The sequence below is a fragment of the Miniopterus natalensis genome, chromosome 5 (genome assembly GCF_054644295.1).
Source record: "Miniopterus natalensis isolate mMinNat1 chromosome 5, mMinNat1.hap1, whole genome shotgun sequence".
Lineage (NCBI taxonomy): Eukaryota > Metazoa > Chordata > Mammalia > Chiroptera > Miniopteridae > Miniopterus > Miniopterus natalensis.
This window is the reverse complement of record NC_142085.1, coordinates 56,509,607-56,524,252: the sequence shown is the minus strand read 5'-3', so window position 1 is coordinate 56,524,252 and position 14,646 is coordinate 56,509,607. Positions and strand designations below refer to the sequence as shown.

General features: G+C 37.1%; 1 protein-coding gene across 1 annotated transcript in view; it reads right to left on the bottom strand.

Annotated features, from left to right (window-relative positions):
• AFG1L (AFG1 like ATPase) overlaps positions 1 to 14,646 on the bottom strand; it is a 132,532-nt gene that overhangs the window by 89,501 nt on the left and 28,385 nt on the right. The window contains exons 3-5 of the mRNA XM_016217519.2: positions 7,496 to 7,547; positions 1,401 to 1,502; positions 576 to 706 (exon numbers count right to left, since the gene is read on the bottom strand). Coding sequence (XP_016073005.1) covers positions 576 to 706; positions 1,401 to 1,502; positions 7,496 to 7,547 — 285 coding nt within the window. The remainder of the gene's footprint in view (positions 1 to 575; positions 707 to 1,400; positions 1,503 to 7,495; positions 7,548 to 14,646) is intronic.

The following is a 14,646-nucleotide window of genomic DNA, read 5'->3' as shown; positions in this document are numbered from 1 at the left end:
TACCATTGTAAGCAGCACCTTCCTTAATTAAAAGTTCAACTAGGACAATTCTCTCCCTTCAACACGTATAAGTTGTAAGGCTTAAATGAGATATGTGAATCATATAAAAAATCACATAACAATTTAAAAAACTCAGACATCTTTAAAGACATTATTTTGTAATCATTACATTATTTCCATCATGGTGTGGGGGAAATGTCGATCCACTGACTAGAGTATCAAGGTGGGCAAACTTTTCCTATAAAAGGCTGAATAGTAAATATTTTAGGCTTTGCAAGTCAATAATGGGATGTGTTGAATTTTCTTTTTCTTTTTTAATGACCCTTTAAAAATATAACAAAAGGGAACTTCTCTTTACCTGATATTATTCCCTTCTCACTAGCCATAAAAAAGCTGATGGGCCAGATTTGCCCTGTGCAAGCTGGGGTGGGTGTGCTAACCCCTGAACTAAGTAGCAATATTAAAGTCATAAGAGATCATTCAAACTAATTTGAATCAAACAGTGATAAAACCAGGAACAGACTGTAAATCTTCACACTTCATTCATTCTATATCTAGAAGCTTCTCTGCCTTACCTGAAATTCATCGAAACATAAGAGACATGCTTCTTCGCTGATTTCTTCAGCTATAGGAGCTATTGGATCATATGCTTTAGCCATGAATCCTGGTTTCCTTTTTGGCAAACTCTGTTTAAGGCGGTGTATTCCTTAAGTGGATGAAGTTTAACACAAAATCAAATATTGTATTAATAGTATATTTTAGACAACTATAACATATTTTTAAATCTCTAAATAAATGAAACTTTAGTGTAAACGTAGTTTAAATTCCACATACAATCAAATGTGATTATTGAAATTGGTTGCATTTTCTCTACCTCAAAATAAGTTGCTCATATATTATTGTATTCCCACAATTATAAGGCCACTTTGTGGTGATTCCATCTCTATTCTTCAATCAGTTTGGAGATGACAAAGAGATAGACTAGGTGACTAGAGTGAAATAATTTGGTTCTTGTTCTTTTCCATGTGATTTATTTTGCTTAGCATGATACTCTTAAGAGCTACCCATGTTGTCACAAATGGCCATATTTCATCTTATGACTGAGTAGTAAAGAATAACTTTTTGAAACAGGTGAGGTTTTAACATTTCTTATTGATCTTTAGCAGAAAGACAAAATGCCTAACCTCTGTTCTCACATCTGGAAGTAATGATTTGTCTTTAGGACCCACTCTGGATACATTACTATTGTTTCAGTATAGCACAAAATAAATAAAAACAAAATATTATTTTAAGCAAAATTTTTTTTAAATATTAAAAGGTTCAGAATTTTCAGAGATGAGGAAAATTATTTTGTAGTGTTTGCCCACTTAAAAACCACTTTTCCCAGATAATTAACTTACTTTTGTGAACATCTAGCATGAAACCATGAAAATGAACCCGTTTTTTCCTCTTCATTTCCACATAAGCATAAAACATGTCCATCACCATTGTTTTCCCTGTACCTTAAAAAAAAAAAAGATACTATTAAACAGTATTACTGATGCTCTAATGATTGTTCATTAGCTTTTGGATAATGAAACCACAGTCTTCTACTGGAAAGCTTAAGACTATGTTACTTTTTTAGAAAAAGAGTTTATTTTTTTATGTTAGACCAGCAAAAAATAAAATGATATTACTTTTTTCTTTTAAAATTCTGTTTTTAGGAAATATTACTAAATATTATTTAATATTACAGGGGCTATTTCCCCCAGAAAACTATGTTTATAAATTGGCAAAATTGATAGATTATTCATTCTTCAGTTTCTCTTCCAAAAGGCACCAGTATGAATGAAATAACTTCATTAATTAAATAAATATTTATTGGGGCATTACTTAGTGTGAGAAACTATGTTAGGCACTATAGGAAAATTCAAACATGAAAACTAAGAAAATAAAGACTAGTATCTAACATAAATACTGAAAATAAATAATAGATGTAGATTAAAGCTGGACGATTGCCAATTATAACACTTTTTCAAAAATCTGAGAATATAGGTCATTCAAAATGAGGTCTACTTGAAGAAATTCTGATAGTCAACTCATATAATTAGGTTATATAATTTTAATCACTACGATTGCAGTAGTAATTGAAGAGTCAACAGCCTGGGCCTTTAACACGGGCATGCACAGAAAGCCTTATTCCCCAGCAGAAAGGCGGGAGCTCTGGGGACAGCAGCAGAGCTCAAGATCGGTTCACATCAAGCATTCCCATCAGGCAAAGCCCGGGTGGGTGCTGGTCCTGCCTCTCATTCTTCTGCTCTCTCCACCACCACCCCACCAGTGCCCATGCTCTTCTGGTAGGAGCTGTAGATCAGGAAGTGAGATCTGAGTCTTAAATTCCACAGATGACTTTGGCCCCATGCCATTTGAATTGCCAGGAAGTTTTTGCATATGAAAATATATTTCGTCAAAGAGATTCTTAATGATGAGACCATTTAGCCTGAAAAGTAATTTTTTTGCAGAAATATTCAGTACAGTATCTCTTGATATCATGAGTGGCAGATTTTAAATCATTACATTTACCTAAAAAAGTAAATCAATAAAAAGTTTCAAATTCTGCTGCATAAAGTATAGTATACTGATAGATCCAGAAAAAAGTCATGAATTATCTAACCAAAAATGTGAATAATATATATTTGAAGTAATCTTTATGCTAACTTTTTAAAAAATGGGCATAAAATATAACAAGACGATCATATAAAAAGTTTCTGGAGACAAAAGAAATAAAAAGAAATCATAAAAGAAAAAGATTGATAGGTTAGGCTACATACAACTCAACCTTCTAAATATCAAATTCACAATAAATAAAATTAATATCTTTATTCATTTAATCAATATATTTTTAGTGAATGCCTACCATGTGTGAGGCCCCTATTCTATGCGTTTAGAATTTTATAGTGAACAAAACTGACAAAAATCCATGCCCTCATGCAACTTGGGGGTTTACCCTTATATATCTTTTAAGATAAAAAGAGTTCTTAGAAACTACAATGACTATTTTATCCTAAATCTCTTCCTTCTGAAAACTTCTCTACTTAGTATGATTCTATGAGAGTATCAATCACAGGGTAGACCAATAAAAATACCCCACTACCCTATACACTGTGATTGGCACTGCCATGGGCATATGGCCCAATTAGGTAAGGTTCTGTGGGAGGAGTTAATATGGATTCTGAAAATAAGAATCATCCCTTTTCCTTTGAAGAGAACAATCTAGGAGATCCCAGGAGCCTTCTTTCCTATAACATCAAAAAATTCTTACCAAGAATGAAGACAACAATAGGAAAGCAGAACCAAAAGATGAAGTAAGAGGATAAGGGAGGGAAGGAGAGAGAGATCCCTAAAATATTATTTAAGCTCACATCTCTACCCATAGCTGAATCAGATCATTACTTGATTTTATAATTAAACCAACCATTAAATTCCTCCCCTGGTTCAGCTAATTCAACTGGCTTTTTTTCCCTGCAACTGAAAGAGTACTGAATGAAATGGAATTAACAGGGGGAGAAAAGATGATAAGCTGCAAAGAATATGAGTATTCAAATAACACAAAAAATATAAATAGCTTTAAAAATATTTTTTAAGTTTAACCCCATCAGAAATAAAAGAAATACAAATTAAAACACCACTGATAAACCATTTTTACGCTGGTGAGGACATGGGGGAAACCCAAGTAAAACACTAAGGTCTGGCTGAGTTGGGTTAAGAGACTTTAGAATTACAGGAGTCCAACACAGGTGAAAATTTCAAGGCAAAGCACCAGAGAGGAGGCTGCAATACAATGAAAGAGCTCCAGAAACCGACATGTGGGGACTCTGGAGTCTTTGGCTGAATACTAGCTCCTCCTGTGTAGGGTGATACTCCATCGCGAGAGGCAAGGAATGGCCACCAGGAAGCTATAAGATGAACAATTTCCAGTTGTTGTATGTATCATATCTCTGGAAATTATTGGCAACACAGGAATTCTTGTAGTAACAGAATTATTCAGTATCTTGACTATGGTGTTGGATACATAAACCCACACAAGTGATAGACTGTACACACAAATGAGTACAAGTAAAACGAGAAATTTGAATAAGAACCATGAATTGTATCAATGTCAATATCCTGGTTGTAATATTTATACTACAGTTTTGCAAAATGTTACCTTTAAGGACAGTAAAATAGAAAATATCAAAATACATCACAAGTAAGGGTAATTTTTCTTTCATGGAAATATTTTTCAGGTGTGTAGGTATGTGTGTGAGTGTGTGTGCATGTGTGTGTTTGCACTCATACAGTGTGAGTCAGGATGTAAACTATTGTTCTTACTGTGGGTCATGTTCAAAAATGTTTCAAAGCCACTGCAATAGTTTGTGAGCTTTGGATGAACAAAGGCTGCCTCTGCTTTCATTCACGATTACACCTCCAGAAACAACACACTGCCTGGCACAAGGCAGATGCTCAATAAGCATTCATCAAGTCAATGCAAGAACGAGAACAAAGGTGTTGGGAGGAGGTAGGGAGGAAACCCACACTAAATCGTACCTGCTTCGCAATTTGCTTTAGTTTCTACAGAATCCTAAATAAAACCTTTCCTGTTTCTTAAGATTCTTGCTAGGGGGCTAATTTGTAAAACCCAAAACTCTGTTATGTTCTAACTTTCAAGCCTATAGTTAGGAAGAAAAAATAACTACTCGAGAGCGTCCTCTCCCCCCTCCCCCGCATGGTGTCTTTTTCACAGCCGACCCCCCTGCAGAAGGAGCTGTTAGTAGTGTCCTCCATCACAGCCTCCAAGCCCAGGAGAATTTTGCTTCCCAACTCCTAACCTTATAACCAGCCCACCTTTCAACTGGTGAAATTATCAATGTGAAATAGGTGAGGTTAAACCAAGAGTCAGCAGAAAAGGGACTGATAAACAGATATGAACTTTTATTATCTCCTAATATACCAGAGAAATCATTGACCTGCCACCAACAAATATGAACTTTTATCATCTCCTAATATACCAGAGAAATCACTGACCTGCCACCACCACTGCAGTCTGCTAGTCAGGAGCCAGAACCTTGTCATAAGAAAGCTTGCTGTGGGGTAAGAATGAAGCCACAAGAAACTACTGCAGCTTTTGGTCTCTGCGTGGTTTGTGCTAAGCGTTTTAATAAAAACATTTTGTTTCAAGATTGAACCATGATGAGAATCCCTTCAATTTATGTAATCGATTCTACTAGGGTTCCCTGAATTGAGGGTCTGCCTGAGTCAATCATCTCAACATGTCTACGAAGAAAGAGAACAGTTGAGTGGGCATGAAAGAGGGCAAGCCAAGCACAGGAACAAGGAGTGGGAAGGGAGCACTAAAAAGCAGACATCTTCTTTCCCGTCACTTCTTCTGAAAATGCAATACCTGTTTCCCAAGTCTAAAAAGGGAAAGTAGTAAAGAATAAGAGCTTGTGAAGGCACTGTGAGCCTTTTATCCCAGCCAGAGAGCCTCCCAAATGAGAATCTGACCTGTTATTATCTATTTTGTAAGTATTCTAAACTGAATTGAGTATAACCACCAAAATGTTCATCTCACATCCTGTTTCAGAATTCCTTTCTCTTTTCCTCTCTACATTACAAAGATGTTCCTAACCAAAGGTTGCCACATGCCCAGCCTATGTTATCACATCTTTTCTGATTCTTTCAAGCATTCAGATGAGTTAAGTTATTGTACTTCCCTTCAATCAGTTAGAATATGGCTGTATTTTTCAAACTAAACTCCAACAACTTTCATGGGTGTTTTTTAAAGTCCTTTTGCAGAAGTAAAAAAGCTGTGCTTTACTAACCATCTCCATTTATGGTTAAGTGGTTAAGGTAACAGGAGAAACAAAAACATTGGTTTTAGCAATGACTGAACATGAAAGTGATGGTACAGAAAGGACATGTTCTCCAAAGAGGCAAAGAATGAGCTCCGACAACAGGATGAGATCTGCTGGTAGTGCCCAAAGGTGAGACACATGATACTGATCATGCACCTGGTATAAAGTGCTTTCTAACTAAGAAGGAAGCATACATTGGTCTCAAAAATACCAATTAGCTAATGAATTAAGAAAAAAAATAGTCTGAGCTTCTTTCACATTTTTTTAAGTCTGAAAGTTTCAAGAACTTGAAGAATTTTAGGGGCAATCTCCATCATTCACTTCTGTGAATTAAACAGTTCCCTTTTTATTAGGTTCACTAAATCTGAGAACATAAAACATAAATTTAGCAGCATTAATGAGTGAATAAAAAAAGGGGGAGCCCGGCCAGGCGTGGCTCAGCGGCTGAACCTCGACCTAGGATCCAGGAGATCGCAGTTCGATTCCCGGTCAGGGCACGTGCCTGGGTTGCGGGATCAATCCCCAGTCAGCGGTGTGCAGGAGGCAGCTGGTCAATGACAACACTCTCATCATTGATGTTTCTCTCTCTCTTCCTCTTCCTTCCTCTCTCTGAAGTCAATAAAGATATATTTAACCAAAAAAATGGGGCAGGGGGAGCCTCTTCTTAAAGATGAGAAGATAAACCCTTAAAGTTTTATCTTTAAGGAACTATAACTATTTATTCAACTATTTCATTTCTTGTCCTAAAAATATTACTAAGATAATAACTTCTGCCACCACTCCCTCATAATGCAAATTAGCTATGGCTACAGGGGAGTCTGAACTTTGTTTATTAGTCTTGGACCAAAACAGATCCCATTACATGTAAATGAGAGTTCTGAGTGTCCCACTATAAGAAATGACTGCCAAGCAGTAAGGCCAGGTAGAGTAAGAGCCACCTTCATGACATCAGTGAATGTGGGTAACAAGGGAGAGGTTTAGGACTAGAAGGATTTGTTTGAAAAAAATCGAAAGCAGAAAACAGATGATTTCAGCAATAATGAAGTCAGAGAAAAAGCACGACATTAGCTGATTAGGAAAATCTAGAAAGTAAGTGACTGCTCATAAATTTTCCAAGAAAATGTGAGTCTTTGTGCCCTATATATAGAAGTGGGAAACCAAGGAAATATTACCACTTGTGCATTAAGACTATCCACTAATAACTAAATTGAGGATAAGGGCTTAGATTTTGAGTAGAACTATTAGTGGAAAGTAAAAGTGAAAAAGAACAGCTTTTTAAAAAATGATATATTAAGCTGAGTAGATAGCAGTAAGCAACAAGATTCTGAATTACTGATGACCTATCTATAGATGATTTCCTTCCCCAAGATCAACTCACTTTATGCACTAAATAATGTCTGTACCCTAACATGCTAACTAACACTGCCATAAACTACTGGCATGCCCTATGAGAAGTAAAAAGTGCAAACTAAGATAACTGCCCTCCCCTCCCCCTATTTTACCTCACCTCATCCTACTCCATTGCTGGTAGTGGATTAAAGGATGGAAATGGAAGTTATCTCTGAGCAAAAGCTGGGAAGCTTTCTGTTTGTACCACCCAAAACTTGTTTTAACACACTTACCAACATCTCCATAAACATAGAGGCCCCTTGGAGGTTTGCTCCTTGAAAAAAGCTGCAAATTAAGAACAAATTATAAATCTCTAACATGGAAATAATTAAAGATCATTATATACATAGTGTCCCGAACTCTGCTATATACAGTGGACTATTGTACACAACAAATACAAAACACTTGATGTAAAAGGCTGGGAAGCCTAACTTAGGTTTCAGTACAGGACGCAAGAAGCATAGTAGTCCAGAGCCAGAGCTCTGAAGTCACTCAAGTTGACATCCCCTACACCATTTGCTAACCATGGAATCTTCCCCCTCTTTCCCATATAGGTTCTCCAAACAATGGCAGCCTAGCTCATTTTCAGCAAGCAACAGATAAGAAGAAACTGAAAGGTCTCCAGGAAAAAAAAAGACTCAAAGGCACTTAGGTGTGGGTTTCTCCCACAGAAAGAGCTGGTTCCTTACAAGATTGCTTTGAGTAAAGCACAGCACTCAACCAACCTAAGACAGACCTTTCAATCAGCATGTTAGTATCTAAAAGGCAATAAAGTAAACTGACAACCAAGAAACAACAGATTTTTTTAAAATCTTCCAAGATGAAAGCTGGAGACCAGACCGAATGTACAGGGGGGAAAAACTCACAGGAAACAGAGACTATGCAGACAGCCAAAGGAATCTTCAAAAATAAAACTTTATCGGTATAATTAATATGGTGAGAAAAATAAGAGAAGCTATTAAAACTATAAAGCAAAAACTAAATGTAATTTTAAAAAGAAACATTAAGAACAAGAGAGCACTAAAATCTCAGAAAAAAATTTAGAAGGCAAGCTTGAAGAAGTGTTCCAGAAAACAGCAATAATAAAAGATGAAAAATATAATAAAATTACAGTATTAATTCAGGAGATCCAACATCTGACAAAAAGGAATTCCACATATAAGTGAAATCATGTGATATTTGTCTTTCTCTGCCTGGCTTATTTCGCTTAGCATAATATTCTCCAGGTCTACCCATTCTGTCCCAAAGGGTAAGAGATCCTTCTTCTCACTTATATGTGGAATCTAAAGAGCATAATAAACTGATGAACAAAATAGATTCAGTGATATAGAAGCATGGAACAGACTGAGGAATCTCAGAGGGAAGGTGGGGGTGGATGGGTGGGGAGAGATTAACCAAAGAATTTATATGCATAAATGCATAACCCATGGACACAGAAATAGTGTTGTGAAGGCCTGAGAAGGGGGGTGGGTGAGGGGTGGAAGGGGTCAATAGGGAAAAAAGGGGACATCTGTAATATTTTCAAAAAAAAAAGATAAAATTAAAAAAATAAAAATAAAAAAGGAATTCCAGAAAGAGAAAAATAGAGAAGAGAGGAGGAAACTATCTATGAAATAATGCAAAGATTTTTCTCAGAACTGAAGAACTTGATTTCTAGATTGGAAGGACAGACTAAGTGTCCTACACAATAAGGGAAACAAGATCCCTACCAAGACACAATTCTGAAATGTCAGAACTCCTGGGATATAAAGATCCCACAAACATCCAAGGTAGTAGGGGGAGGAGAGTGGGGAGACAGGTCACAAACAGATAAAGAGTTTGAAGGAAATTTGAAGGAAAATGATTTCCAATCTATCTAATCTACCCATCAAGTGTGAAAATGGAAAATTTACATTCCATACATACGGGGTCTCAAAAAAAAACTCCCCAACAGAAAGAGGAAAACCTAGGCTCCAGGAAACACAGAGGATCCTGGGAAGGAAGCCCTGGTGAGATGGAGGGCTGCTCCAGGACCACAGTGACACAGCGAGTCAAGAAAGCAATCAAGTCCAGACAAAAGCAGGGGGGTGGAAACAAAAGGGAACTTCTCTTTACCTGATATTATTATCAACCCAGATAACCATCCTGAATTGTGTTCCACCTAGAAGAACAACCTGTAAACTCTACAGCCATCTCTAGACACCTGTGCAACAAACCAAGGTGAGGGAGAGCCGAGATGATTCAGAGAGGGTAAAGCAGAAAGAAGCCAAGGTTATGCCACTCAGTACCAATTAGAGCACTCAATATTTTGTCAGAGAACATTGTCAAAAGCTAGACTTAAGGATCTAGTGCATAATGCTGTTGTGTTAATCTGTGGATTCACTCCAACCTGCCTCAGAAACCTCTCTTGCTTTCCTGATCCCTCAGCTTCCTGTACTAAATCCAGCCCCTGACTCCAGCATGTTCCTTCCAGAAGAACCTTCACTATGGCTTAGACAAAAGGACGTGCTTTGCTTTGATTTTGCCAGCTGGATGCCTTCCCTGTGTTCCTCTGCACATTAACTCTCCATCTATTCTTAAATCTCAGCTGAAAACAGATTCCACTCCTGCCAAAACCTCTTAATTTGTCTTGTTTTAATATCTTACAGTACCTATTCTTGAACACTGGTTATTCTGTTTGCAGAAAAAAGTGTTATGCTCTTAAACAATTTAGAAAGCCTCAAGCTGAAAAACTTACACACGACCTGATAATCTCTACATATGTTCTGTGTATGAGAAACCTTTTGAGAGCAACATTCTGTGTTAGGTAACTGGAGTGTCATAGCAATTCATAATTCTTCACAATACATTGTGCAAGAATAGTCTGGGGCTACTCTAGTACTGCTCACATGATATAATCAATATATGCTGAATACATGAAGTTCAAGGCAAAAAAAATAACAAAGGGAAAAAAGGATGACAGAGAGAACTCACTGCTGCTAGGGGTTGATGGGGAAAACACTCAAGCCCTGGCCAGTATGCCTTCAGTCAGCTGGCGTGTAGTCCTGTACACTGAAAGGTCATGGGTTTGATTTCGGGTCATGGCACATACCTAGGCTGTCCTATCTTCTGTTGACCAACTCAAACTCCATATATTTTGAAAAAGCACTTTGGCAAATATTATATATTATAGTATAGTATAGTATAGTATAGTATAGTATATTGTAATTATAACACATATATAATTTATATTTTATTTTATAGTAACATGTAGAAGATGATAAAGAGATACTGTTATAGAGTACCAAAGGAGATCCTCCAACATCTGAAATACAAACACCTGGTATGACATAAATGCTATTTAAGATGCAGATTTTACTCTAAAGAAATTGATAAACAAAATGAATACTCCTCTAACAATAAATGTTAGCTACAGTCTATCTAAACAATGTTATATACTGCCAAGTATTTTCACTTGGAGAGGCAAGCCAGTTTTCTCCTAACAAAATTTCAGTTTTCTAAGAATTATTGAAATTATTTCAAGAGATTTAAAAATGTATATTTTAAGGGAAAAATCAGAGGACTAATTGGAGAACAGTAAGACTATTGAGAAGGCTGTAAAATGGGTCCTAAAGAAATTTTAAAATTCCTTATTCATAGTAGTGAATTCAGGGAGAGTTAGGTTCATGCAGTTTTCTTCAAGATGACTAACTTACACAGGAACCCATGTCATTTACATGTTCCTAATTTACATTTTCTCACAATTTACTCTATTTTTCAGTTCCATTAAATTTCCTTTCTTAATGTATTAATTTTCTGTAATTTGTTCTTATGTCTCAGAGAAGTTCACCTTGGCATAGTTCCTCGGGGCTGGTATTCTCCAAGGGCTCCCCTCCCCCAAAAGGCCTCCTCCTTCTTGCTCTGTACCCCAGGATGCTGCCTGGCTTGCTGGATGGCTGCTGGCTGGTTTCAGCCCCTGGGAGGAACAATTTGCAGGAAATAGGAGGGATGGGTAAAGAGCAATCTGAGTCATTCTCTCCTGCTCCCTCCCTGCTTCGGCCGCATCCCTCCAAGACCCTCAGGTCCTCATGCCACAGCTCCTCTCTCCAGCTCCTCCCTCCCCGCTCCTAGCCTCTTTTGCTGCCCTAGGCCTGCCCTGCCCATGACTCTCTAAGTCATCTCTTGATTCAGTCTTTATTTGAAACATCTGCTGTGAACTGTTTCGTGCCATACTCTGACACACACCCAGCCCCTAAAATGCACAGATGTAACATCAGACAAACACCTGAAAATGTGAACATGAAGTTTCTCTAGTGACCACAGTAAGAGCTGTTGTGTGACTTGTGTCTTAGGAAGTTCGTAAAGGAGGATGATGACACCTTATCTAATGGATTTTTTATGAGTCCAATAACACTGCATGGCAGATGGTACAGATGGCAAACTTAAGGATGATGTTGGAAGATCGTGGTAACCTACCACCTACTTCTAAGCATAAAAGATATAGCGAAGAGTATTGGAGTTGAACCCAGAAAGATCTGTACCAAAAGATCTGGTACAAATTCTGATTCTGCTACTTAGCTGTGTGACTCCACGTAAACCTCATCAACGCTGAAACCTGCTGTTTTCTTATCTACTGGGTGCAGGACAGAGCACAGGGGAGTTCCCACTCACTGCCTACTTCTCCACACCTAATCACAAGGCCCACTTGCTCACAATGAAGGCTGGAAACTTCATGTGCTTACTGATACCGGCTTCCATCCAAACTTGCAGACCACAAGGAAAGAAACATGGCACCCTTGGACATGCCGGTCTCAAAGATCTGAACAACACTAAGGAACACTCAGGATATTTCATATCTAAACCTCTACGCCAAGTAAACAAAGAATTCAAGACACAGCACAATTTCAAATACAGCCCATACATTAAGCCAAAAGGAAATACCAATAAATGCCAAAGAATCAATGTGCTCCAGCCATAATATAATAAAATTAGAAATAATGGAAGAATAGCTAAAAATAGAAAAACCTCATGCTAAGATTCTGATCTACCCATCATGTGCACCCAGGCTTCTGAAGACTGCTGGAAAAGGTCAGAAAGGCCACGGAGTGCACCCTCTCACTCATCCCTCCATATTGTCAACAACTGTTTCCCTGGTCAGTTCCTCTCTTTCTCCACAATGATGCTCCAGAACCTTCTAGCTCCCTTCATGCTAACCTTCACTTCCTCTATCACTTTCAGCAGATGTCTCCTACTTCTTCATAGAGAGAAAACAGAAGCAGTGAGTTGGAACACCTCCAACTTCCTATATGAAATTATAATCCCAACATATCTGCACCCATCCTTTCCTCTCTTCCTCCTGTGACAAAGGAAGATGGTTCCTCTCCCAATACAACCTTCTATCAATTTCTGGATCTCAGCCCCTCCCCCCTACCTTCTCAGGAACCATGACCCATCAAATTAAACTTTTCACTTTTCTTATAATCCTTCTCATCAACATCTTTATAAATGTTTTCCTGTGAATTTATTTTACAGTCTTGAAGTGTGATGTTTTATAAGCAAAAGATAAACCCAAAAGCCATAAAGGAAAGGATAAGATACTTCAAAAGCAGTGGAGTTAAACATTTCTGTTAGGGAAAAATATCTCATGGGACATATGTATACTAAAAAACTATTCATTAATTACCTGAAATCCAAGTTTAACTGGGGGTCCTGCATTTTTATTTGCTAAATCTAGCAACCTTATTTTAGATAATAATATTGTATTAATATTAATTTTATTGGGTGTGATAATGGTAACAGTTATGCAGAAGAATAGCTTTGTTAGGAGATACATAATGATGTTTTTAGGGGTTAAGTGTTATGATGTTGTAACTTACTTTCAGATAATTAAAGAAAAAATATACTGGGAGAGAGAGAAAACAAATGCGGCAAAATGTTAACCATTAGTGGATTTAAGTATATTGTTGAAATTTTTCAAAATAAGAAGTTGGGGGGCGGGGGACAAAACAAAATTGGATAAGGTGACTAATTATTCTATTACTTTTACTTTTGAATTAAATCTAAAATTAAGTATTCCCTAAGTATTTGCATATTTGCATTTTAGACAACTGTTTTCAAAACTTTTACCAAAACTATTCCTTTAACTACTGCAGAGTAAACATTTGTCATCCATCATTCCAAATATTTTGATTGAATCATTCTAACTTTATCCATTGTTCCTTATATCAAAATTCTAGTGTTAAAAAATAATCCAACATGATTCTCATCAAAGTTACGTAAAATAGCATGTCCTCTGTCTTTCTGTGTTACTATCCACCTGCTACTCTGGCATAATTTACATTAGGACAAGTAGATAATAAGAGTGGTCCTGTTAAAATTAAAAGTTTTTGATTTATTTAAAGTGCAGAAATACTACTTTTCCTGTTACTCCCCAGTCTCCCCACCATTCCACTATTATCTTCCAAAATGACAGAATCAGAGAAAATTATTCCAGCTGGAATGCTGAGCATAATTATATCTTTTAAAAACTAGCAGTACATCATTCTCAACATAGACCACTTTTTGACAAAATTATATCACTTCAGGTTTCTAAGATCTTTAAAATCTAAAAACTGAACTATATGTTAGCACCCATAAATTCTCTATAAATGAAAATCTTTTTTTAAATGCCTTCAGCAGATTTGCAAGAGAACCCTCTTAACCTCAAGTACGCCAATTTGTTCAGTTTACTAGTATAATTAAGTCTATTTAAGTATCTAAATAACTAGCAAGTGTGTGGGGGGGAGGTAAGCTCAAACCTCTAAAACAACTAGCATAAGTGGCTCAACTTCTGATTATAACAGAATTTGAAAATGCAAATTACTTTTAATGTGTCATGCATTCAAGCAACAAGCATGTATAAGTGTCTATATGTGCCACTGGGAGACAAATGACAGGAGGCAATCTCTTCAACAAATCCTTCCACATCACTCACTCCTAACTGATAATCTGATTCTGGACTAGCTTAGATGAAGCTGCACTAAGTATGATCTACTCAGTTCACCACTAGTTCAGAGGGATGTCCAGGACATAAGGATAATTATCAAATCAATGTGGAGTTCACCAAAAGAAAGATGTGGAAAATAACCCTCAGTCTGAGGCTAGTTGAGGTTCTGAACTTGAGAAATTCAAGTAGCCTTCTAGGCTTCTTCTAGATTAGCAAAGGAATGACACTGAAGAGGGAAAGAGATCACCGACACAGCCACAGAGAGGACAACGGATATAGGAACCTATACTCTCACACAGACACATGGATAGGCTGACAGCCACCAGGACAACTCTCTTCTGAGTCAGTGGAAAATTATTCTGTGAATCTTCAGTGATGAAGGATAACCTAAAAGATGCTGCCTTCATAGAAAGTCTTCACGAACAGCAAATGTGAAGGGCA